At 45.9% G+C, this 24823-nt stretch overlaps 1 protein-coding gene across 4 annotated transcripts in view; it reads left to right on the top strand.

Moving 5' to 3' along the window:
• The window catches only part of LOC142893948 (PH and SEC7 domain-containing protein 1), a 39700-nt gene extending 15408 nt beyond the window's left edge, over positions 1-24292 (top strand). The window contains exons 10-17 of one of the 4 annotated variants that reach the window (XM_076034965.1): positions 9712-9936; positions 11570-11613; positions 17810-18003; positions 18107-18177; positions 18919-19076; positions 20113-20257; positions 21775-21918; positions 22011-24292. In XM_076034965.1, coding sequence (XP_075891080.1) covers positions 9712-9936; positions 11570-11613; positions 17810-18003; positions 18107-18177; positions 18919-19076; positions 20113-20257; positions 21775-21918; positions 22011-22289 — 1260 coding nt within the window. In that variant the 3' untranslated portion in view covers positions 22290-24292. Of the gene's footprint in view, positions 1-9711; positions 9994-11569; positions 11614-17809; positions 18004-18106; positions 18178-18918; positions 19109-19190; positions 19242-20112; positions 20258-21774; positions 21919-22010 lie in introns of those variants that run through there. The other 3 variants (XM_076034963.1, XM_076034966.1, XM_076034967.1) reach the window with 3 other exon arrangements.
• Positions 24293-24823: the final 531 nt, after the last annotated feature.

Below are 24823 nucleotides of genomic sequence, written 5' to 3'. Positions count from 1 at the left end.
ATGAAAAAACCAAATGCACTTTTGCATCTGTTATGGTGATTAACTATTTAGGAATGCAATTGTTCTGCAGCATTATTGTTGTACATTTAGGACGCAGGGCATTCTGAGCAACAACATTATTTGCAATGACAATTTTTACAATAGTGTAAAATTTACACGCTAAATGTTATGTTAAAAACACTCTCAGTTTTTGGCGATATAAAGACGCTGTCTGGAGAAATGCTAATGCCGCTATGGCCGTCTGGCGATAAATTCCTGTTAGCTTGGTGATGAAGGAATAAATACAGTGAGATTCAATTAAAGCAGCAGCTGGCCCCTCTCCTTGCTGTCTCTCATTAGCCCTTCACCATTTCCTGCTTGGAAAATAGGCCCCCCCCGACCACCCCGTCCATCCCTCCATCCCTCCATCCCTCATTTCCGCCCCTCGTTTTCTTAGTCTGCCATTTCCCTGCTGTCTCTAAGTACGTTAGATAAACGAGTGGGAGGGACCTTATTTGTATTTAAATTATATCAAGCGCGCTCTTCCAGGATCAACACCATTTGATTCATCCTTACTCAGTTTCCCGTGTCTGTCTCACCAAATTTGAAATTTTGGTGAGAATATAAATGGGTGAGTTGGAAAAGGTGTTGAAGAATTTTAGTTTCTGTCATTCCAGTAGCTCAAGTTTGGACATATCTCAACAAAAATGTCTTTCATGCAGTAATCTCAAGGACTGCGATGTGTTCATTTAGAGCCACACACACAATCTTTCACTCTTCCACTTGGCCGTCCATCCATTCTCTATCAACGCTTTTCCTGCTCCAGATCCCCAGTTTATCACAGAGCCGCACTCAGAGAGACAAACAATCATCATTCACAGACAATTTAGAGTTGCCACTTAGCTCAACGCAGACGACTTTTGACTTTGGACTGTGTGAGGAAGGCAGAGTGCGTGCAGAGAGCCCAGGGAGAACATGTTGGACCTGGAGAATTGAACCCACAACCTCTGTGCTGTGATGCTGTAGTTCTAACTGCTACTGCTACTCCTCTCTGTCGCCCCTTTTCAAATGATCAATTTCCATAAATGTGTCAAAATACTTATGTGTCAAACCACACTTTTTTTAAACCGTTATTTCAAAGTCTACGTATGCCATCGTTGAATTGTGTTCATTTTTTGTTTTGTTTTTGTTTTTCTGAAAAAAAAAAAAAAAAGAAAAAAGTTTTAGCTCTTAAATCAATAAAGTCTGGATTTGACAATTTGGCATTTTAGGGGTCTATCAAGTCAAGTGTCTCCTACAGACATCGGGCATTTGTTTGTATGAAGGCATCATCGCCCCTGACTGTTCCCCTCACCAGTCAGTGCAGTGTAATTATTTAATGCTGCCATATGCTGCATCCTCACTCGGAGGGACGGGAAAACAAGGATTCCACGGTATTCTGCAGCTGGAGCAGAAATCCTCTGCCTGCTGCACTGGAACTTGTTGTGGTGGTCTGGGGACCCGGAAGCCATCGATTGGACCCCACCTCCTCCATTGCCATTAATTAGCTCCTCATTTCCACATTTTCTCCACAGTTGTCCAGTTGCTTCATTTGTCTTCCTCAAAAACGCTCATCACCGGCCGGCGACCCTCCCTACCTCAGCTTCATTAAGCCATGTGATGTGTTTCCCAACATTAGCAGCACAGCAGAGCGGCCGCACTGAGCAACCAGCTGCAGTCAGCACATGAAGCCCCTTTAACCTTGGCCTGCCGCACATTGTTCAAGTTTCTTTGAGTGCTTGGTGTAAAAAAAAATATGCAGTTTTGATATTATACATCTTGAAAAAAAGTCTATTATTTTAAACTGTAAGTGCAAAAACAGCCCAGAGATTGTTAATATAATTGATGATTGAGATGATCATTTTAATGATGTAATAAGTTGCATTCATCACAGTCTGAGTGCTGTTTCTCCCCCCTCGGTCCTCACTCACACAGCGCACACAGCATGCTTGCTTGATCTCACAAAACTAACGCCTGGACATTAATCTTAAAACGTATTAAGTGCTGCGTAAAAAGAAGGTTTAGCTCAAGCAGAGAGTAAAGTTTGCACGTGCAGTTTGCACTCAAACTTTCTTTTTGCAAGCAAAAGGGACAAAAGGGAAGTAGCTTTAAAAATCTGGAAAACAGCAACCCAGTGGTGCAGTGGCTATCATTGTCACCTCTTAACAAGGAGGTTGTGGCTTTGATTCCCATCCAAAGTCTTTCTGTGTTGAGTTATGTTTTCCTTGTGTTTGTGGGTTCTCTCCAGGTCCAAATGCACGCATGCTAGGCTAACTCAGCAAATCTAAATTGTGATTCTTTTACCCGGGGAGAGAAATTGCTTGAAATAAAAGTTTTTGGTAATGTTGGTTGAAAATTAGCTGATGTGGCCCTGGTGACTTGTCCAGGGTCTAACTACTCCACCTCCATCCCGTGGATGTATTATAAGAAGTGGATACCGGACTGGCAATATGGACGATTTTCCCCAGTGGCCACCCAAGGTACTGCAGCAAAAAAAAATCAAATTATTCCCATAGACCGCAATACAAAAATAAACGCCTTTAAAACAGCTGACAGGTTGTTTAAAAAAAATGATAAAGGTCAGAAAATCACCATAAAAGAGTTTATTCCGAGTGTGACGTCACAACGTCGTACTGCTGTGTCTCAGCCCGTTCTGATTGGCTGCGGCGTGATGTGTCTGTAAGTGACGTTCTCCAGGATCGTTCTGATTGGCCAAATATATCATGTGAGTTACATCGGCATGATGGGACATGACACTACTGCACACACTCTCTGGGCCCATTAATGCGGAAGTCAAAAACTTTCTCGGCGTGAGCAACTTCATTGGAATGAATGGACCGCCATGTTGGAGTCTGGGGGCCTTAACCATCCCCAGACTGCTGGAATAGACTGCAACAGCCCTGCAACTCTCAGTGCGTGATAAGCAGTTATAGAAAAGGAGGGATGGATCAAATGGGGAAAGGCCATAACTGAAAAACAGTTAATTGCTTCAATTATCTTGAGGGAACTGATCACAGCCCTCAGAATGAACACCGTGTCAACACATTCAGTTTCTGGCACTCATCTTTGTTTATTCACAAGCTCACTTCTCTCAGGTGTCAATTGTTCACATTTGTTGACATCAGCTAAACCTAAAAACTTCTTCAGCACTTCCTCACATTTGTTTGAATGTTCCCACTCTGGTCTTTGTCGTTCATCTAGAGTTTGGTCGCTTTGTCACCTTGATCTTTGCCAGTCAGTGCACTGATTCCACAGTCAACTGGCAGGATAAATGAGTTTAAGACGCTAAGACCGAACTGTTCTCACTAGGGCAGACAACCAAAGCAGTCAATTTTAAGGAAAACCAAAACAAGTGAGCAGCAATAACCCAAAAATGAAGGCGTTTTAGACTCATTAAAGATCTGGAGTGCAGACTGAGTTGCATTATTGACTAGTAGACGCTTTGGGTTTCAGACCCCCCTCCCCCTTGGTCTCATTTTGTTTTGCTGCAGCAAAAACAGAGCACTAAATCATGCATCATTTTTCCAGCCATATGTTCCTTGAAAAGAAGTGAGCCGATTAAAGATTGAGACTGGTTCAGGATGTCTGAGCTCAGGGAGGACTGTCCCCTAATGCTGCTGCAGGATGACGTGCACTCGCCCAGTGCCTCGTGTTCTGTCTCTTCCATAAAGAGCCAATAAAGTATCCTGATGATCCGCAAACAATATTTCCCCCCCGCTGGCCACCCACACAGTTACCATTCAGTGGAGACGCGGACAAGCACACTTAATTGCAGATCATCGTGTTTTGTTGAGTCCTAAAGGCCTACGGTGACTTTTGTCGCCAGTTATACTAATTAACTGATGAGATCTCAGAACACACTGAGCGCCAAGCCCCATCTTTGCTATTGCTTACAAGCTGTTCAGGTAATTGGATTGTGTGTTGACTTTAGATTCATTCAACACAAAACCTCCACATGAAGGATTTTACTGGAGGTTGCTGCCAACGTTTTTCTCTTCTTGTGGGTGTTGCCCTACAAAGGGTTGGAAATCCAGGAAATTTCTGAGCAACAGGAAGTAATTTTGTGAATTAAACCCAAAGTGGAAAAACAAGACCAGCCACCGATTAAGCTGAAGGGAAAGACTAAGGCTATGTTTACTGTCGGTTGTAGCTTCATGTTTGACATGCAACCTGCGAATCTGTTGGTTTCTACCATCCATGTATATATACATATGTATATATACATATGTATATATGTATATATATATATATGTATATATATATATATATATATATATATATATATATATATATATATATATATATATATATATATATATATGTATGTATATATATATATATATATATACATATATGTATATATATATATATATACATATATGTATGGGGGTCAGTTACTATGAGTAACTGACCTGCACTGTGCAACGTTGTCCGTCTATGATGAAACCGATTGTCCATAAGTTTTGCAGTAGCTTCCTGTGCTAATGCAGCTGAACCCTGGCTGTAGCTCCCGCCTCTTCCTTCTTTTGCTAAGCTGATTGGTCCAGTCGTATTCCGGCCGGCCAGCCACAGCTTCTTTACACTGGTAAGGATTTGGAATTGAAATCTCAGTGATATCTACTTGCTTTTTATGAGGTTGTTAATACGTTGCTCACCACCGCTCCCTGCAGATTTTTGAAGCTTTGGCTCCAGGCTCGAGCAACTGCTTTGAAGGAAAACTTTCTTCTTTTATGGTGCTGCTGAAAGACAGGCAGATTTGCCCTCGCTTCCCTCCCTCGCTCCGCCTCGCTCTCCCTTCCTCCGCTGTTCACCGCTGGGGGTTCAATGTAGAAAATGGGAGCTAATGATGCACTGAAGTAGGTTAGCAGCGCGCTGCAGTGAGCGGCAGAAGAAATTCTGCCCGAGTGAAAAGCTGTACAGCTCAATCAGACGGCGAACTGTGCCTCTTCAACACTAATTAACTACAGCGATGTTATCGATAGCAAAGCGGCAGCGTCGATGACGGATGGGGAGGCGGTGGGACGGAGGGCTCGGATGACTTATTTGTTAATCAGAACGAGGGAGCAGAAATCTTTCTTGCACACGTGTCTGCTGCAAATCTGTAACAGCGAAACGAAGCGGCTGTGCTTTTCTTTATTTTCGCGTAATTCACAATCCATGCCGTTTGTTAATCACCCAAAGGCAATATTACCGGTTCTAAACGCTCAGCTGCTGCCCAGAGAAGCAAATTATTCCACTGTTAGGCTAAGAACACAAGCTCTTGAGCCTGCATAAAGGGGCTCCTGTGTTTACAGTCCTTCCATTTGGATCAAACTGTTTTATTAAGCAAAACCGGAATTAATTAAGTTCAGAGTGTTTCACACTTTTAATAAGCCCACTGTGTTTCAAATGGCTGCAGTATGTATTTTCAGACTGCCTATGTTTTTAAAATTAAAATTTGCTCTTTTAAGTTGTTGACATAACATAATCACACGACGCTAAGGCTTTTGAAATGTTTAGTTTTGAATACGAGTTTGCATGTTCTCACCGTGTGTGTGTGTGTGTGTGTGGGGTGGGGGTGGGGGGGTGAGGGGGGGTTCTCTCATGGTTCTCCAGCTTCCTCCCACAGTTCAAAAACATGCATGTGAGACAAAATGGGAACTCTAAATTGACCATAGGTGTGTGCGTGAGTGCGAATGGTTGACTGTCTCTCTATGTGGACATGTGATGAGCTGGCAACTTGTCCAGGTTGTCACCCTGCCTTCACCCTAGGACAGCTGGGAGAGGCTCCGGCAGACCCTTGTAACCCTGAGTGCAGGAAGAAGCTGGTATTGATGATGAATGGATTGTTTAGAATACACAAATTTGCACTCAGTCAAAACAAGTGACAACGATCAACAAAGACAGATTGTCATAAAGCTACGCAGGTCTTAAATATAGTTCATGCAGTGCTATGAAAAGGGGAAGGAGAGTGAGGACGAGGTGGAAGGAAGAGACAGCTGCTTCGGTCAGCAGAGACTCAGGGCTGCTTGTGGACTGGACACACTCGGCCTCCCTCCCTGAGCTGTCTGCTCTCACCGCGAGAGACAGAGGGAGTCGTCCAGACAAGACGTGAAATATTGAGTGGGACCAGACAGGGGAGGGTCAGGTGGCAAGACGTAAGATCTGTTTAGCAGTTTTCCTGTTCAGGAACTGGATTGAATCTCTTTGTTTTTAGACTCTATCCAACAGACGGTGAAATGGCAAATAGAAGCAATTGAATGTCAAAACAAAAAAGTAGAAAATATTACAATAAATTAATAGAATATGTATTAACAATTGCCACATATACACATGGCAAATCATGTTATTGCATCAGGCTGACAAAATAATTACTTGTGCAGTTGTTTGTCTTTTTTGTCCCATCAAAGCTTAGCTTGCTCACTGCCTAGTTTTCTTTGTGTTGTGCTGGCTGTCACTGGGCTTGCAGGCAGGGCCTGGAGGGCAAATCTCATGTCAGCTCACCCACTCATCCACCTTGTTGGTGCATGTCAGGTAGAACAGCACTCGTTGTCAAGCAAGCTTTCTTTTTTTCCCCCATAAGCCACTGCACCCATCAAAGTTTTATTGGAACATTTTAAATTTAGCCAAGACCTGAGAGGGCACAGCAACAATGGTGGGACAAGGCAAAAATGACCTGGGATTTTCCAGCCATTTTCTGCCTCTGGAAAGTCTTTTTCTGACACGGGCACATTATTAATCCAAAGGATTTGGGAAACATTCTATCGGACCTGTTTGGATGCCTTCCTAGGACTGTGCACACTTAAAGGTCCAGTGTGTAATATGTATGATTTTTATTTATTATATATTATATCTTATATATTAGTACAAACTTAATATACTGCCAATAAATAGATTAATAAAAGTTTTTAATCGCAGTACAATAAAGGTGATTTGTTTTCCCTACTTATAGAACGGTTCTCAGTTAGCTGCCATCTTGCACTGCTGTATATTTAAGGAAGCCCAGTGTGGACAATCCGCCTGGCAGTGCGTTTCGTAATTAGGGTGACTGCTTGCATCTACAAATTAACCTACGAAGAAGAAGGTGGACGTGGTATCCAGGTTTGGGTGCACAGGCCACTGTAGCTCACTGGAAAGCTCGGGAGAGGGAAGGAGAGTGAAAGATGCTGCAATCTGAAATGGAACCACTTGATGTCACTCCGAACCCTAACCCTTCTTCTTCTTCTTCAAAATCTCCAAATATGACACACTTAACCTTTCAGCAGTGGAGTAAGTTTGGGGATTTTTGTCACGTCTGATTATAAACAGTTAATTTAGTTGAAAAAAACCCGAAAAATTAAACAAAGTTAATAACCCAGCTGTGTCTGCCAAGATAATTCCTGGTTCTTCCTCTGTGATGCGACGCTCAGCTTGCTCCACTTCTGTCTCCTTTGAAGTCAGCACCAGCCAGTCAGCTCCTCGAGCTCATTTCATTATTGATCCCAGGAAAACCCGTCTGATCAGTGTGCATCGTCTGTGATTGACGTGTTCATTGAATCACTGCTCACAGATTTTTGTTTTCACATCCTCCTCTGTCACTCTCTCTGCAGTCACTAGCGTTGTTGGACGATCCTCTCTGTAACAAACATTCATTCATTCGTCTTGTAATCGAGCGCGCCGGTCAAAATTCTGCATCACCGCCGTTTTCCCACTTCCCTCTTTCTATTTGGCGCGGTTGTGGTGTGATTTTTAGTTTGGTCCTCAGTAGGTTTGAGTCATCAAGAAGAATTTTTAAAAAACCTATTCCCCAAGTCTTTTTTTTTTTTTAAAGCGTTCCTTTTGGATTGAGGCCATGCTGCTCCTCAAATCTATTTGTTCGATCACAAAAATGCTTAAGTTACATTGTGTGCTGCCTTCGTCCGAAGATTCCAAGGGACTCAGAGTATAATTCATTGCAGGACTAGCTGTTAGCCTAGTCTGGCTAATTTTAGAGTAAGCCAGTATGTAAAGCTGCACATACTAACCAGTCTTCTTAGCTTTCTGTAGGATGCTAAGCTAGGCTAATGGGGCACCTTTCCACAAACGCTGCGCTTCGGACACAATCGACGAGACGTTGTTATGAATTGCTGAAAACTTCTTTGTCTCAGTAGCCATGTGAGCACACACGCACACACACACGTGTGTGTGACCACCGCTGAATACTAATCCCCATTGCAAGTGTATTTTTTGGAATTTTAAATTTTTTTTTAAAAAAGATTACGCTGGGTATAATCTTGCGCGTGCGTGAGTGCATGCAGGCACTGGGAGGCTGTGATTTGATGGCAGTGACTGAGAGAAAGGAGGAGGAAGGAGGGGGGGAGGGAGGGAGAGAGGAGGGATGGAGGTTCGCTGTGTGGCAGGCAGAGGGAAGCAGAGCCACGGCGAGAGAGCTCCGTCCCTCACTGCTTCTCTTGCGCTGGGAGACTGAGGCAGCAGGCAGCAGCAGCAGCTCTCCTGCTCCTCCCCTACCACCGTCACCTCCTCCTCCTCCTCCTCCTCTTCCTTCTCCTCCTCCTCCGCACCAGCAGTGAGAGCAGCCGGGTGAAGCCAGAAAAGCGGCAGATCGAATCCGGAGGGGGGACGGAGCTGCTGCAGGCGGACTGAGATTCCCAGAGATTCCGAGGGAACATCAAGAGCGACTGAGCCGAGGGGAGGAAGCGAGCGCTGCCTCTCCGCTGCCCTCGCGACGTTTGTCAGCGGCCGGAGGGACGACGCCGAGCCAGAATAAGTGGATCCTGGATGCTTTGCCGAGGAGTGAGCGGTGCCGCTCGGCGCTGGACCGTGACCCCTGCCTGCGGCCGGACACCGGCGGGAAGAAGTGGGAGAGTGGCCGTGCCGGGATCCATCTTAGCGGCGGAGCAACAGGAACGCTGAGAAGTCCAACTCCTCCTCCTCCTCCTCCTCCTCCTCCTCCTCCTCCGCCTCCTCACCCTCGGCCCCCCAGTTTACTGCGTTCGCACCGTGTCCGTGGGCTTGTGACGAAATCCACGGCGCTCTCTGGAATCCCTGCCGCCGAGTCCGAGGGCGGCTCTGCCTCCCTCCCCCCTTCCCTCCCTCTCTCCCTCCCTCTCCCCCTCTCTTTCTATTGTGCGTTGAACTGGCTGCATCCTCGCGTTTGTCTGCGCGAGCGGAACAAGCTTGTTGTGGGTCTCCGCCAGTGTGCGTTTGCCGTGCGTTACCTGCCTCGTCTCTCCATTTTGCACCCATCTGTTTGACGCCGGCTGTCCGTTCACACCTCAGCTAGCGTCTCATACCATCTGTGAGCGTGTCATCATCGCTCTGCGTGTGTGTGTCTTTGCTGGCAGCCGCACAGGTGTCACCTTTTAGTCATTTGGCAGAGCCTCACTTCCTGTTGAGACCATGTAGAAGGAAACCTGGTCCAACTTTTTTCGCCCCCCAGACCGACACCAAAGTGGCTCACGTGGGATTAAAACCTGCATGTTAAGAGTTTGAAGTTCACCAAACCACGTCTCCGATGATTCAACAACCAGGACGCGACCCGAGCGCCCCTCGGTGGGTGCTGATCAAGACGTCGGGGGTGTGACACCAGCTGGTCCGTCCCTCACTCGGGAGCCGCCGCCGCCGAATTCAGTTCAGCAACATTTTTTTTTTTTTTTTTTTTTTTTGCTCGTCGCCCACTGGGATCTGTTTCAAACTCTCTGACTTAAAAATTCCCCGTGAACTTTGAATGTCCAGAGGTTCCGGCCGACCATGATCGGCGTGACCAGCCTGCACTCAGCAGGACGCCTACGCTCACGCTCCCTCTGCACCGTCCGCTACGGCAGGGACTTCCGCGTGATGGACCCCTTCCGCTACCCCAGGACGCCCCGCTCGCGCTCCCTCAAGCCCCTGGTGTTCCCGGACCTGCTGGGGAAGGCTCAGGACGGACAGAACCACCCGCAGGCCCGCAAGAGGAGGAAGGTACGGGGGAAAGAACCTAAGACAGAGTTAGCCGCCGCTGCTGCCGCGCCGTCCTCTGTAAGTGACGCTCGCCGCTTTGCCGCCGCCTCATGGCGCGCGTTCCACAGCGGCGTTTTGTGACACATCCTAGTGGTGATAGAGGAAGCAGGGATGTTTTTAGCTGTCAGTCAGAGCAGTGGAGGATCCAACGCTCGGGAACCGTGCTTCATTTTTTTCCTGTCTGGAAGAGAATATTATTGCACTTAGTGTTGTATTTTAACTTGACGTGGCCGGTGAAATGTGGTGCGTTGCCTCTTTACAAAAAAATTGATTGTGTGTGCTGTATTATCAAGGTTCAACCTGTGGTACACAAACAGTTCTGATGGCCCCAAATATTCCAGTAAGATATAACAAAGTCAATCTGGGCTGTTCAAGGGCTTGAATAAGTGTTGGTAAAACTGTAGACTGAATGGAATGGAATCGTTCTCTAACAGCAACTCAAACAGATGAAACTTTGCTAACGTACAGACGAGGTTGGAGGTGCATAGCAGCAGGCACATCGCCAGTCTTGGCATGGTGGTGGGAAGTGATTGGTTTTAGCTGATGGATTTGATTGTAGCTGATGGATTATGCACACATGCACGCACACACACGCGCACGCACACTATTTACAGCGCAGGCTAAGGCAGTTTGTTTGTTGTTGTTGTTGTTGGTCCAGAGGTGGAGGCTGTGATGTGATGAAGTGCCTCTTCATCCTCTCTGACTGCCAGTTCGTACCGTCAACTTGTTGCTCTGACTTCAGCCTCCTGCCGCCTCCTCCTGCCCTCCTCCGGCTCCTCCTGGTCCGGCTGTGAAACGGAGACATTAATCTGGCGGCGGCTGATTGCGGCGGCGGCGGCGGCACTGGGGGCTGTTGTGGTGTCGAGCAGCTCATTAAGCAGCGATCCTCCCCCAGTGACTCTGCACTTCTTCCACTAGATTATGACACTAATGGACTTAAACAAGTGGGGATTTTTTCTTTGCTTTGCGCAGACAGAACATTGTGATAACAAAACGTAATAGGAGAGCAGCAATAACAGAGGACAACCAATGACAAACACCTTCTGTCCGGTTCAAAGTTTAAATCAAAAGTGTATTAATAAAGTGCTAATCCTGTAGACTTCATCAATTAATCTGCAAGTTGCTTGTTCTGCGTCTTGGGAGTTGTAGTCGATAAATCAGTCTATTGATTGCCAGACAAATTTGTTTAGGCCTCCCAGCTGTCCCTGTTTCATATTTGACTTTTTATGATTTCCTGTTCCCAAAGCTCTAACCTCATTTTGCTTGCTCTGGTACATTTTATGTCTAAATTATTTAGCAGCCAATTGATTTGCCTGTTGGAGGTCCAACTGGCCGATGGTGAAGGCACGTCATTGGAGCGATCGACAGTCTGACTGATTGATGCATTGTTTGAAGAGTTAGCTCCAGACAAAGAGTAGCTGGGCGTCATTGGAAGGAGGTCGATGTTTATTGAATTTGGCCGCTTTTGCTCCCAGAAAGCCATGATTCCTCTGTTGTCATGTGTCATCAAATTTCCAGGTGAAGGCAGCTGAATGATGTCCATATCGGTCGCATTTGTCTGAAAATTCAATCTGTTTTTTCTGTTCCCCTGCAGGCGCTCTACAACTCCATCAAGAATCAGAAGCTGCAATGGACACTGTAAGTCTTCCTGCACTCACCTGTACTCCAGTCATCCCCCTGTACTGTTCTGTATGACGGTGCTGCTCTGACTGACATTCACTTCCTGGAGACACCAACCTCAAGGTTTCGCAGCACAAACGTGATTTATTTACACGTGTTTGCTCAAAAACGCCATTTCTTAACTTTATTTAAAACACAATATGAACAATTTTTTTAAATGGAAAAAAAATACATTCATGAAAAATATGGATTCATAACTTAATCTCAGGTCGCTTTTAGATATTTGCCACAATTTTTGATAATTGGGAAGGTATTTAAAAAACAAAATTTACAAAAATGAATTGATTAATTTGTAAAAATGATGATGATGATGTCTATAGTATTATTATTATTTTTTTTTATTTTTTTTGTATTTTTTATCATTATTGGTAATCATCACCACCATCATCATCATCATCATCATCTTCATCATCATTATTTATTCTTATAGTTGAAAACCTTTGAAACATAAGGATTCAAAAATGTGTACCATGAGGATACAGTGACACACACACACACGGGCACACACACACACACACACACACACACACACACACACACACACACACACACACACACAGCTCGTCTTGAAGGGTAGGAAACAATAAGCTTTACTGATTAGCTTGTTAGCATTCACGTTAGCGCTACGTGCTGTCTGCAGTGTGAAGGAAACATTAGTGTGTCAAGGGTTGCTATTCTGGATCGCAGCTCCAGAGATGCCAATTAAGTCACTAGCTTTCCAAGCTTTGTTGCCATGGATACGGCACCATGGATACGACTCCGTAGCTACTGCATCGCTCACTCCCTCCTCCTTCTCCTCCTCCTCCTCGTCCTCCTCCACCTCTTCCTTCTCCTCTCTAGCAGCAAACAAGGACACACAGATGGATGTACTGTACATACAAATGCATGCCAGGGCAACACATTTGCATGTTTTGTGCACGTGTGAACAAAATAGCACTGCTGGATGAAGAGACAATGGTGACGATAAGTGAGAGCGAGGGCGAGAGAAAAAGAGAGAGAGACCTCCCTCCATCCCAGTGTCTCTTTACCTGCGTCCCACACAAAGGTGTGACCACAGCCTCCCACCGCCTCTCCAAAAATAGCCACCTCAGCAGCAGCAGCAGCAGCAGCAGCAGCCGAGCGCAGAGCGGCGAGAGGAGATCCGCAGCCATCGCAGCAGCGTCTCCCATGATATGGAGATAACTGTTTACACACCGCCGCACACTGCCAGCCGAGATGGAGGAGAGCGAGGCCCAGGGAGAATCCTCCTCAGAGGTGGCAGACTCCGCCCACAACAGGCCGCTCCACTCGGTGCCGCTGAGACTTTTCCAAATATTTTATCAGAGCCGAGTTCTGTTGAGTTCGGTGAAACCCTCAGAGTGGAACTCGGCCCGCCAACTTTCACTCACTGTTTCACTGTTCCGTCCTTTTCTCGAACCAGCTCAGCGCTCTAGTGGTAGAGTGTCGGCTCTGAGACCTTTAGGTTGTGGGTTCAATCCCCCGCTGGGTCCTACCAAAGACTGTAAAAATGGTCCCATTGCCTCCCTGCTTGGCACTCAGTATTCGCAGTTGGAATTGGGGGCTTAGATCACCCAATGATTCCCTCAGGGGATGATGGGTCAAATGCAGAGGACAAATTTTGCATGCTTCGGGATGTGGGATGTGGGATGTGGATCACTGGGACTTTAACACACACACCCACACATACACACACACTCATTGACGGCGATCACAACCCCCCCAGCGCACACTTCTGAGACCCACTGGGCGAAGGCCACCTCACGAGTCGCGTCTTCTTTCTTATTTTCTTTCCTCTCGTTTCCAGCCGTAGCTGCAAAACAAACTTATATTCAGTTGTGTTTACTCGTGCTCTCCCAGAATGAGGCTCTTTTTATGAGAAAAAAAAAACACACACACACACTCTCCACCAGCTAGTTGTGTGAGCGAGGTGTGAATTTCACAACAATCCCGCTCGCTGTGATCACAGGGGTAGGAAAAATATTTGAAACCCAGAATTACTACGACAGGTGTGCGTGCGCGTGAGTATGTGCGGTGCGGCGCAAGCGCACGTGTATTTTGCTCCCCAGTGAGACTCACAACGCAAAGGAGTCAGCAGCAGCAGCAGCAGCAGCAGTAGCGATGGATGTTGTTTCACACCCCCGCTGAGAGAGACACGTACAGGGCCACTCGCTCTCTCCACGGTGCAGTTGGATGCACCCACATGTTCCACACGCACGCACACACACACACACACACACACACACACACACACACACACACACCGTTGTTGCAAAGGCAGACGTACACAGCGCAGGCTTCCTGGTTTGGGAGCGGGGGTGGAGAGAGTCCAGGGAGAGGCGGGTGCAGCGCGAGCGGAGATGAGACGCAACAAGTCGCACACGCAGGAATAGAGAAAATAGGGAGGAAAAAAAGGAAAAGAGAGAGAGAGAGAGAGAAAAAAAGAGGCTGCGATGGTTTGATGCAGGTGATGATGAGTTTTGGAGCGGCAGGTTGAAGCCAGAGCGGCTGCGTTTACACTGCGTCTGCTCTGCATCACTCTCTGCCTCCGCCAACTCAAACTGCGGCGGATCTGATGCTGATCGCTGCTTCGCGTTCCATCCCACAAATATTTACACCAGACGATTAATAAACATACATTAAAAAAAAAAAGCCGCAGAGAGCAAGAATGAATTATTTACTGGTCCACTGTAACCAGCCAGTGAGATTTCAAGTCAGGATTCCAGCAGATCTTCTTTCCAAGTCAGAGTCTGTGTTGTGACCAGTAGCCGACCAATCAGCAGCCAGCAGCTCCGCCCGGGGTTTTACACGCGACAATTGTTGACCTAATAGACGAGGCGGTGCTGTTTCCCAATGTCCACCAGTGGCAGCGGAGAGACGTGATTGGCTCACTTTGACGGGCAGCAGGTCGACCAATCAGCTCCCTCGGCTTCTGATTCCACGAGGCTCCTTTCTGTCTTTTCCTCGCCGTGCGTTCTCATTCCAGAGCCTGTGAAGTTGTGTGGTCGAAGGCAGCGAACGCTGCAGCAGCTGTACGCTGCGTTCAGGTGCCCGGCTGAATTATTGTCCTCTTTCACTCCACTGTGCTCGCAGCTGTTGGCGGCGACCGTGCACGGGCATCCCAGCATGCACCGCTTCCGTCCTCTGCTGTTTCCTTAATGTTGCGTCAACAAACCCTTTCTCTTTGTTTCCTCACTTCCCACTTCTTGTATTTTTTCCCCCTTTTTTTCCCCCGCAGCTTCACCCTCTTTTCCTCACGTTTTTTTTCCTGTCAATCTTTCTCCTTTTCTGTTTGTTTTCTCTTTTTGTCCTCCCTGCATCGATGGCCTCTCTTTTTATTCCATTCCTTGCCCTCCGCATCCACGTGTACCTTTACCTACTCAATATTTTTCCTATTGTTCTTACTGTCTCTTTCTGATTTTCACTTCCTTTATTTACATTTTTGTTTTTAGTGCTCTTCTCCATTTTCCTCCTTTGCCCCAATTCTTCCTTTTATCTTTTCCACCACACGCTTGGAGTTTTTGATGACGCCTGCTTTTCTTCTTTTTTCACCTTCCTCTTCCTTCCTTTCTTCCTTTCCACCTCTCCCAAACCGTTCTTCTTCTTTCCCTGCCTCCTCTGATCTTCTCCCCGCTCTGCCCTCCTTTCTCCCTCGTCTTACTGTACATGATGTTCTGCCATTAGAGCCGATTCATCTTTGTCTTTCTTTTCCTCCTCTCTCAGTCTTCTCCCTTCCCCTCTCGCTCCTTCTCCACAATCCGTCCATTCCTCCCTCTCCACCCGGTGCAGACTGGGATTCAGGCAGGCCGGCAGTTACCAGGCAACAGGCTAGATGCTCATTGGCTTCGTCTCCAGCGCTCTCGCCGCGTCCTGCTCGGGGTTAACTGCTGTTATGTACCATTGGTTACTCACGGGGGTGAGAGGTGGTGCGCTTGGCATCTGGCCAGTATGATATTCTCAAGCTAAACTTTTTTTTCCTCTCTGAGATTCCAAGGAGAATGTCAGCGTTGGCTCGCCGGCTGTCGTCTTCTGGAAGCGTTCAGTCGCCCCTTTAATGTGACAAATCCTTTTAAAAGCGCATAGAGACCAAATAAAGGGGGTATTTAAAGGATAATTGGATCAACTCTGTTGATTCAGAGCTCGTGCCGCTTATGAATCAAACACAATGCAAACACGTTTTCCTCTAGAGCCTTTAAAGACCTTGATGAAACTTTGCAAGGACCGACTCCCGACAACCTCTCACATCGAGGGGCAACGTGTCGTCAGCAGCGTCGCAAAAGGTAGTTGTGATAAATCTGCAGCCGTCATCTGGAACCCACATATCACTGGCTTGATGATACATGTAGCGTATGTAATCCACATGGATCAGGATCAGGAGAAGAATTCATAAAACCTTACATTAAAGTCAAGAGAGGGAGAATGTAAAAAAATATAGAGATAAATATAATTTGAAATGGAACACATTTAAACTGTTTGAAAATACAAATAGTCCAAATTAAAGCATACATCTGTGGTGTTCTAAACAGTGAGCAAAAGTGCTGCGTTCGTTTTTTTATTCCAGAGTGCAGAAGAAGAACAAAGACAATTAAAAACCAAAAACATTATATACAGCCGTCGAGCACAGTTGGAAATCTGCAGCTCATCAAAATTCTCGTTTACTAAGATGGCTGCGCTCCTGGGGGGCCTGCTGCTGATGAGCCCTGGCAGCAAACACTTGAGATCCACCAACAAACACTTGCAGCCTCCAAACTCTGATTTATTAAAGAAATTCAATTTTAAATTGCATCATAGCCACAGGCGTGACAGAGCTCCCTTCTGTAGACGAGCTGCGTGATCCGTGTTTGAGAGAATGCCAAATTAAATACTACCTCAACTTTCATTTTATCAGTTTGTCTATTATATCAGTTTCTTTGTCATTTTCAAAGCTATAACAACGGCCTCCCCGGGAAATAAAGAATCTGATTGGTCCCCTGGAATGTTGCAAAAATTGTCTAATTTACACAGTCTTCCTTGGAAAGCCCTCTTTCCATACTTTTTCCAATGGCCTGTGAAAGTCTCGATTTAGTGAACATTGGATCTGCCCTCTCAGGTTAAGATAATATTTGGTGTTTTTTTAAGAAGAAACTGTGACAGTAAGTGGTTAGATTTTCGACTGCAGCGCTCTATCACTTTTGTCCCCTTAGGGACTCTGTACCCTCCCTCTCCTGAGCTTGCCAGTGAACTACAGTGGCATGCACACCCAAACCTGAATACCTCATCCACTTTTTTTTCTTCGTTGATTTATTTGAAAACGTTGAGCGTTCACTCTACTTACGAAACATGCTGTCAGGCGTGCTGGATTGTGCACACCAGGCTTCCTTAGAAATGCGGCATTGTAAGATGGCAGCTGCCTGGGAGCAAGACCCTTGATCTATGTATATTCTTATGTACTTATGAGAACCGTTACAAGGGTATGAAAACCAAATGACTTTTATTGTACTGCGATTATACACTTTTATAAATGTATTTATGGGGAGTATATTAAGATTTTACCAATGCAAAAATCATAAATCAAGCCAAATGTTACACACTGGACCTTTCAGTGAGATGGTGACCGCTGACTGTAGATTCTGTCGCTCAATAAAGCTAAAGTTGGAAGCAATTTAGCCAGTTTATTTTCCCCTAAATGTCCAAAGTCTGGCTCTCTGCTGTTGAGGGACAGCATCCGAATGCTTTTCTCACCTTCCTTTGGTGAGCATCAGCCTGCTTGTCACCTTTCAGCCACAGATCGATGGTGTCGCTCCCACTCTCTGTGGTGCATGTTGATAAAGCAGCGAGGGATAGAGAGAGCGAGAGATGACTTAACAACGCACCGAGAGCTCTGTAAATGTCTCGTTGGGCGGCAGCAGCAGCGGACGACACACATTACTCATGTGTTCCGAACAAACGGGCTTCTTCTCACAGGAAGCGTGTGAAATCTCTCATCCCGTCCGTCCCCCGTGTCACAGGCGCCGCGCGAGAGCCGATGGGAAGGGAAGGGAAGGGAAGGGACGGGCTGAAGGATGTGTTTATTCACGGCGCTAATTGGACGCGACACATGAACGCCGATCAGCGGGGGGTTGGAAGGGGATCCTCGTTTGACTTGATGCAATTTGTGCGCATTTGTGTTTGGCGACAGGGACGAGGAGGAGCTGCGGAAGTCCTTCTCCGAGCTGGGAGACAGCCTGTGCGACTCCAACACCTCCAGGCCCATGAAGCGGGTGGGCAGCAGCGGGAAGCCCCTGTCGGAGGACGTGGAGCCGTCCGGAACGCTGCTGTACATGAACGGCTTCCTGGTGCGCAAGGTCCACGCCGACTCGGACGGCAAGAAAAGTACGGAAAGTACACGCGCACTCCAGCGCCAACAACAAGTGCACACGAGTGCTGCTGAGCACCAGCGCTTTCTAAATCACACATTTCCAACTGACTTTTCTAGCACCGAGAGGGAAAAGAGGCTGGAAAACCTTCTATGCCATCCTGAAAGGGCTCATTCTCTACCTCCAGAAAGTAAGTCATTCCTATTTGGAGGAGTTTGATTTCATGATTCACTTGGTAATTGAAAACAATCTAAAAAACAACAAGTAATTGCTCATAATTGTCTAATGTATCAAGTACTGAGCAATGATGAAAATTTTTCTTATTTCTACCATTAATGTTGTTGTAACCAATTGCTAATTTTTAGTTAAAAATCAGCTACGCACACATATATATACACACACACACACATATATATATATATATATATATATATATATATATATATATATATATATACATACATATGTGTGTGTGTGTGTGTGTGACATACATACATATATACATATATACACATACATATATATGTGTATATATATATTTATAGATACTGTATGTGTGTGTTTGTGTGTACTATATATATATATATATATATATATATGTATATATATATATATATATATGTATATATATATATATATATATTTATATACATATATATACATACACTCATACTCACATCCTATATCTACATAATCTACATATATATATATATATATATATATATATATATATATATATATATAATATATATATATATATATATATATATATATATATATATATATATACATATATATATGTATACATATCTACATTATATCATATATCATGTTTTATCAAAACTGCAGCTCATTGATTTCACATCTGAACCAGTTGAATCAAACATGTTTCTCTCTGCTGAGGAAAGTCAAAGCTTGTGTGTCTCATCAGGGTGAGTACAGGCCCGACAAGCAGCTCTCCGAGGAGGACCTGAAGAACGCCGTCTCCATCCACCATTCGCTGGCCATGAAGGCGTCCGACTATAGCAAGAGGCCCAACGTGTTCTACCTGCGCACTGCAGACTGGAGAGTCTACCTCTTCCAGGCACCGTGAGTCTCTCCCAGCTGGAGCAGTGACAAACGTCAACTTTCACTTTAGCACCGACTGGAAACAGATTTTAGCGTCGGCACATTGGGAGCGATGCTGATAGAAAATATTTTCAGTTGGATATCTGTCTTGTGGGCAGTGTCTATTAGGTCAAAATATTATCCTAATATTGTCCTAAATCATCTTCAACAGCCTGCAGGTACATTCATCTAGTTTACTCTGGCATCTTTTTATCCTGCACCTGTTGAATCTGTGCACCCTGGCCGACTGCTTTCCACATCAACAGCGATAGAGATTCTTTAAAGTGCCTTCTGATTGAAAATAAAAGACTGGATTCAAATAAAATTCACAGCTGCCACCACTGTGTAGGAGGAAAACTATCTCCCTTCATTTTAGATGAGAGTTCTGGAAACACATCTGGTTGTCCACATACTGTATGTACGTCTCTCCCTGTTTTGGGCCTTGCAGGTCCAGTAGTAACCTGGACCAACACACCTGCTGAGCACAGAGCAAACACTGGGTTCAATCACACACACACATTCTACACAATGTGTGTGTGTGTGTGTGTGTGTGTGTGTGTGTGTGTGTGTGTGTGTGTGTGTGCAATCAGGAAGTGGCACATGACTGGCCACATGCTCCAGGAGGACGACCGCTGTGCTCCAGTTGCAGGCTGCGTTTGTCCCACTTTCTGGGTCTCTCTCTAAGCTGCGTCTTTCTCTTGCTGTCCCCGTGGATTTAGGCTGTTCTGATTCTTCTCAGGGGCCCTGAATGGGTCCATTAGTGATAAAACAGGCCCTCTTTTTTTATGACTTAATTGGCTCTATAATATTTTCTCAGTCAACAGCAAGGTTGCATTCTCTAATAATTAGCCCTTTGATGTTTCAATGCGAACTACGTTCTAGATTGTGTGTGTTGAGGTCGCTGTATTCAAGGCAGTACAGCAGGATCAGCTGCTACACTGTGGTTTGGGTTGAACTACTGTACAGAAGTCTGGAAAAAATAATTGAAATGTCTGTCTCTGACCGGTTCTGTTTACAGAAATGCCGAGCAGATGCAGTCGTGGATCACGCGGATCAACACGGTGGCCGCCATGTTCTCAGCTCCGCCCTTCCCCGCAGCCATCGGCTCTCAGAAGAAGTTCAGCCGGCCACTCCTGCCGGGGACAACGTCCAAGCTGTCAGAGGTAACGACTCCGACAGTGAGCCACACCTGCCGTTGCCTCGCGTTTTTCAAAACGGCTGCAGACTCGCTGGCATCAACATTTCATGAGGAAACACCCTGCTTGACACAAAGGAAGCACATCGCTAGTGGCCCATGGTGGCACTCTTCCTTCTCACGTCGACTTGCCGTGAGGTGCAAGTGGAAACTGTGTTTATGTATGGAGACCACAGCCTTGGGACGTTGTTTTAATAATTAATGTAAAAGCACGATCACAGATAGACAGAGCTAGGAGAGAGAGTTAGTGTTGGTGGAGAAACAAGGAGGCAGAAAACTAATCATAGATGTCATGGCTGCACAATCCAAGCATCGGCGTGAATGGCTTTGTGTTGGAGAAGCTTTTGTTTTGATGCAAAACATTGCAACAGCATTTATTGTGTGCTGGTGTTTGTTCTTTAACTACAAGAAAAGACGGACAGGGATAGCACAAAATGTGAATGAACAAATTTCTATTTCAACTACCAACTTCTCACCACTGTTTGGATGCAGGTTCTAGTGACAACAGAAACTTGCATTTCATACGCAGGCCACAGAGGAATATGGCTGGTGCTGGTGCTGGTGCTGGTGCTGACATGGTGTCTGGAGTGTGTCTGCAAGTGACGCAGTCCAATTTGTTTTGAAGCAATGTCATGTTCAACTGAGATATCAGTTGTAATCTCCTAACCAGATGTACACGTGCACAGTGTATCATAAAGATCAGAGTGACGCGACCGCTTCTGAGCAACTTACTCATGCTCATTATTGAGCTTAGATTCAATATAGTTTGCACTTAAAGGTCCAATGTGTAAAATTTGGCATGATTTATGATTTTTATATTGGTAAAAGCTCAACGTACTGCCCATAGATACATTAATAAAAGTGTATCATCGCAATACAATAAAAGTAATTTGGTTTTCCCAGCCTTAGTATGGTTCTTATACATATAACAATATACATAGAGCAGTTTATTTAAACCTTTTTTGAGCCACAGCACATTTTTTACATTGAAACAATTCCATGGCACACCACCACCAATCAAAAATATTATACAATTACACTTTTTAGCCAAATAATGACAATATAGTCTCTTAATTTATTTATACTCACCCAGTGTGAAACCTGGGCCTGTTTAGATCCACACAAAGCTGAAATCCTGGGAGGAACTGAGGGAGGAAAATAGGCTCACATTCATTTTACAGCACAGTCACTAGACAATGGAAACATTAATTTTTTTAGACCCATTAAGTGAAATTGGATAATTTTTCACAGCTCACCTGACATTATCTCACAGTGCACTCATGTGCTACAATACAGTTGTTGAAAAACCCTGACATCGAGCAATAAGGGTCTTACTCCCAGGAAGCCCAGTATTTAAGGACAGTGGCCTGAATATGAAACGCGCTGTCAGGCAGGCTTCCTTAAAAATGTCTAATAATAAGCAATAATAAGCCGTCCTCCAGTGATGGATGGGATGTGATGGATGTGATGCTGTCTGCTCCGAAGGAGGACCAGGTCAAATCCCACGAAGCTCGCTTCAAAACGCTGTCCGCCGAACTGACCGAGCTGCGCTCCTACCCTCCTGACCGCAAGGTCAAAGGTCGCGAGCTGGAGGAGTACCGCCAGCGGGATGAGTATCTGGACTTTGAGGTGAGCAGAGCAGATTGGAGCAGAGGACGTCTGTTGCACGCAGGTCCTTTAAAAACAAACAAACAAAAAATTCATTTTTTTCCCCTTTGCAGAAAACTCGCTACGGCACCTACGTCATGCTGCTGCGAGCCAAGATCCAGATCGGCGAGGACGACCTGGCCCTCTTCGAGGCCCAGCTGCTGGAGGACAACAGCCTGCAGAGGGCGCACTCCAGCCCCACGCTGCAGGACAGCAGCCAGATCAGCCAGGCCAGCAGCACCAGGGACGGCGGCGGCGACAGCAGCAGAGCCAGCGGCTGCAGCGGTGCCGGCGGGAAGAGCCGGCAGGAGGGCCAGAGACACGGCAGCTACCGGCAGGCCGTCAAGAAGTGAGAGCGGCCCGGTGGGGGGAGGAGGGGAGCGTCGGCAGTGAGGAGACGGGGCCTCCCCCCCTGCGCAGGTTTTTCAATTTTGAGATCCAGGAAGAGGAAGTGGGGTGTGAGGAGCTTCCGCTTGGAGGAGGAGGGGGGACAGCAGCGTGGGTCGCACCCCCACCGCCTCCCCCCCCACCGCAAAAAAACCCACTCCTGAATGGGTGAGAGACACTACAGCCAGCACCCTGACCTTCCTGTCTGACGGGGGAGGGGCTGAGAGACGCTCGCCTGCATGTTGGCGCCCCCCCGCAGCCGGGAGGACCGGGAGGTCACGGCCCCTGCAGACACACGGTGGTGGCAGTGGTGGCGGAGCGTTTGAGGACACGCACCTCCAGGCACAGCGACGCGTTCGGCCGTCCGTCTTCTTTCGCCGTCGCTGTGGCCCGGTTCTCCTGCCGCCCGCCACCGTTTCCTCTCCAGTGTTTTTTGGGGACCAAACACGTTTCGGACGAGCGACGTGCGATCGCAGCCATTTACATTCCAGCTCATCCTCTTCTCATCTCGCCGCAGGGGAAGCAGTGCTCGGGCTTCGGAATCCCCCCCCCCCCTTTTTTTTGTTTGTTTGTTTGTTTGTTGTCAGGCTGAAGCTACCTAGGATGCAGCTATTGGATGCAGACAGACAGACAGACAGGTGGCGGTAGACGTGCACGGGCTCGGCGCTGAGCTGTTTGCTTTCGCTCCCGTTTTTGTGACGCGCTTACGTTTCCCCTCCCTGCGTTCCGCATGCCTGCATCCTGCCTCTTTTAACCACTCAAATACCTTCTTTTCTTTTTTTTTGTTTCTAATCCTCCCTCGTGCCGGTGCCATGGAGCAACATGTCTGTCTGCACTTGAAGCCTCTCACATACAAACTCACCAGGCAGACGTCGAATGTTCTTGTTTTTCTCGATATTTTTACAGTATTTTACAGTTGTCCGTTGACGTTCCCACCGTGTGTGTCGCGTGTACGATTTCAGTATAATACGAAAAGACGTAAACCATGTTACCCATGCTCTCTGTTGTATATAACCCACTGTCAGCTTATATTGTAGGATACAAGACAGTACATTTACAATATATACGACGAGCCGTTGTAAAGGACACTTTACTTTTCTTGGTAAGTGCCATATGCGTGATAATCATGTGTTGTTTTCTTTTATATAACATTAATAATTCAGCACAATATGAGTATTATGATATAGCCTATTTATCAGAGATTAGTAAGGGGCGGGAGTGGAGAAAGTGACAAGATTCAAACCACGCAGTTTCTACGAAGACGGCTCCAGCCTTGCGGAACGGTCGCAACATCAGGGTTGGGTCTTCCTGGCATGAACAGCACCAGTGGGGACTGGACGGTGAGAGCAGTTGGAGGGTGACTCAGACTGGCTTCAATGCAGCTACCGTTTGGTTTCAGTAGCCACACACACTTCCCAGAGTCACCCATCTCTTAGCCATGTTCTTCTCAGGCTTTTGAAATCTTTGAGCAGCTGCAGTGCTATCGTCCAACCAGCAGGGGGAGCTGCTTAAGTGATTTTATTATTTTTATTTCTATCTTTTTTCTTTTCTTTTTTTTAATTCCCTTCGCCCTCTCTCCCATAACGTGCTGCACCTGCAGTGAATATGCATGGCGCCACCTCCTGTCGCGAAGGAGGTGGTGGATTTCGCAGGGCTATGACGAGACAACGACCTTGTTTGGCTGTGTAGTTTTTTGACGCGTCCGTCTCGACGTCTGTGAACGTGTGCATGCTGTGAACGACTGTTTCCTGTTCGTCTTACATCAGTTCTCACGCTGCCAACAGTTTTTTTTTAATCCACAGGCTGAGATATATGAAAGGTCTATACACGTTTTTCATTTTATTCTAATTGAGCGGAAACTGACCATCTAGATGTCAATTTATTTAAATAAATCAAGGCCAAACATTCCTATGCTCTCTAATCATGAGCATTCTTTTATTTTGTCTTATGCTTTTTACAAACTGATTTTTTTTTTTTAAGTCTTGTTATAAATCAGAAAAGGTGATAAAATTATCTAAACATTAAATTACTTTACAGCCATTTTTCACCTGATTTCATTTTCCCGCCTGGTTGTAAAAAAAAAAAAAAAAAAAAAAAAAAAAGGTTCATGTGAGTACTGTTGCCATTGTTGACATTACAGCTTTTGTATTTATTAACATTTGATTGTGTGTTTTAAAATGTGGCTTGCTGGGGGAAAAGGGAGGAGAGACTGTGTTCTCTAAGTGGAGACTTTGATTTGTTATGAAAAACCAAACAAAAATTGGGCATGTACCCAGTATTAAGATTCAACTTGCATTACACCACCCGACCATGGTGATTTATGTTTTTAAAATACACATTCACACAAAATTTGACTTTTTTTTTTTTTTTCTACAGTTTAGCCGATCCAATATTTAATTATTTTTGGCCTGCTAATCTGCGAAGACTCATCTGACTAATTGACATATTGCATTTTGGCTTCATTTGATTGAAATGGAAATGCCAAATTGTGACTTAAAAG

Source organism: Nelusetta ayraudi, unplaced genomic scaffold (assembly GCF_046127955.1).
Source record: "Nelusetta ayraudi isolate G7.1 ecotype Tasmania unplaced genomic scaffold, CSIRO-AGI_Nayr_v1 ptg000042l, whole genome shotgun sequence".
In the NCBI taxonomy this organism is placed as follows: domain Eukaryota; kingdom Metazoa; phylum Chordata; class Actinopteri; order Tetraodontiformes; family Monacanthidae; genus Nelusetta; species Nelusetta ayraudi.
The sequence above is the reverse complement of the archived record's forward strand: the minus strand, read 5'-3'. Positions and strand labels throughout refer to the sequence as shown.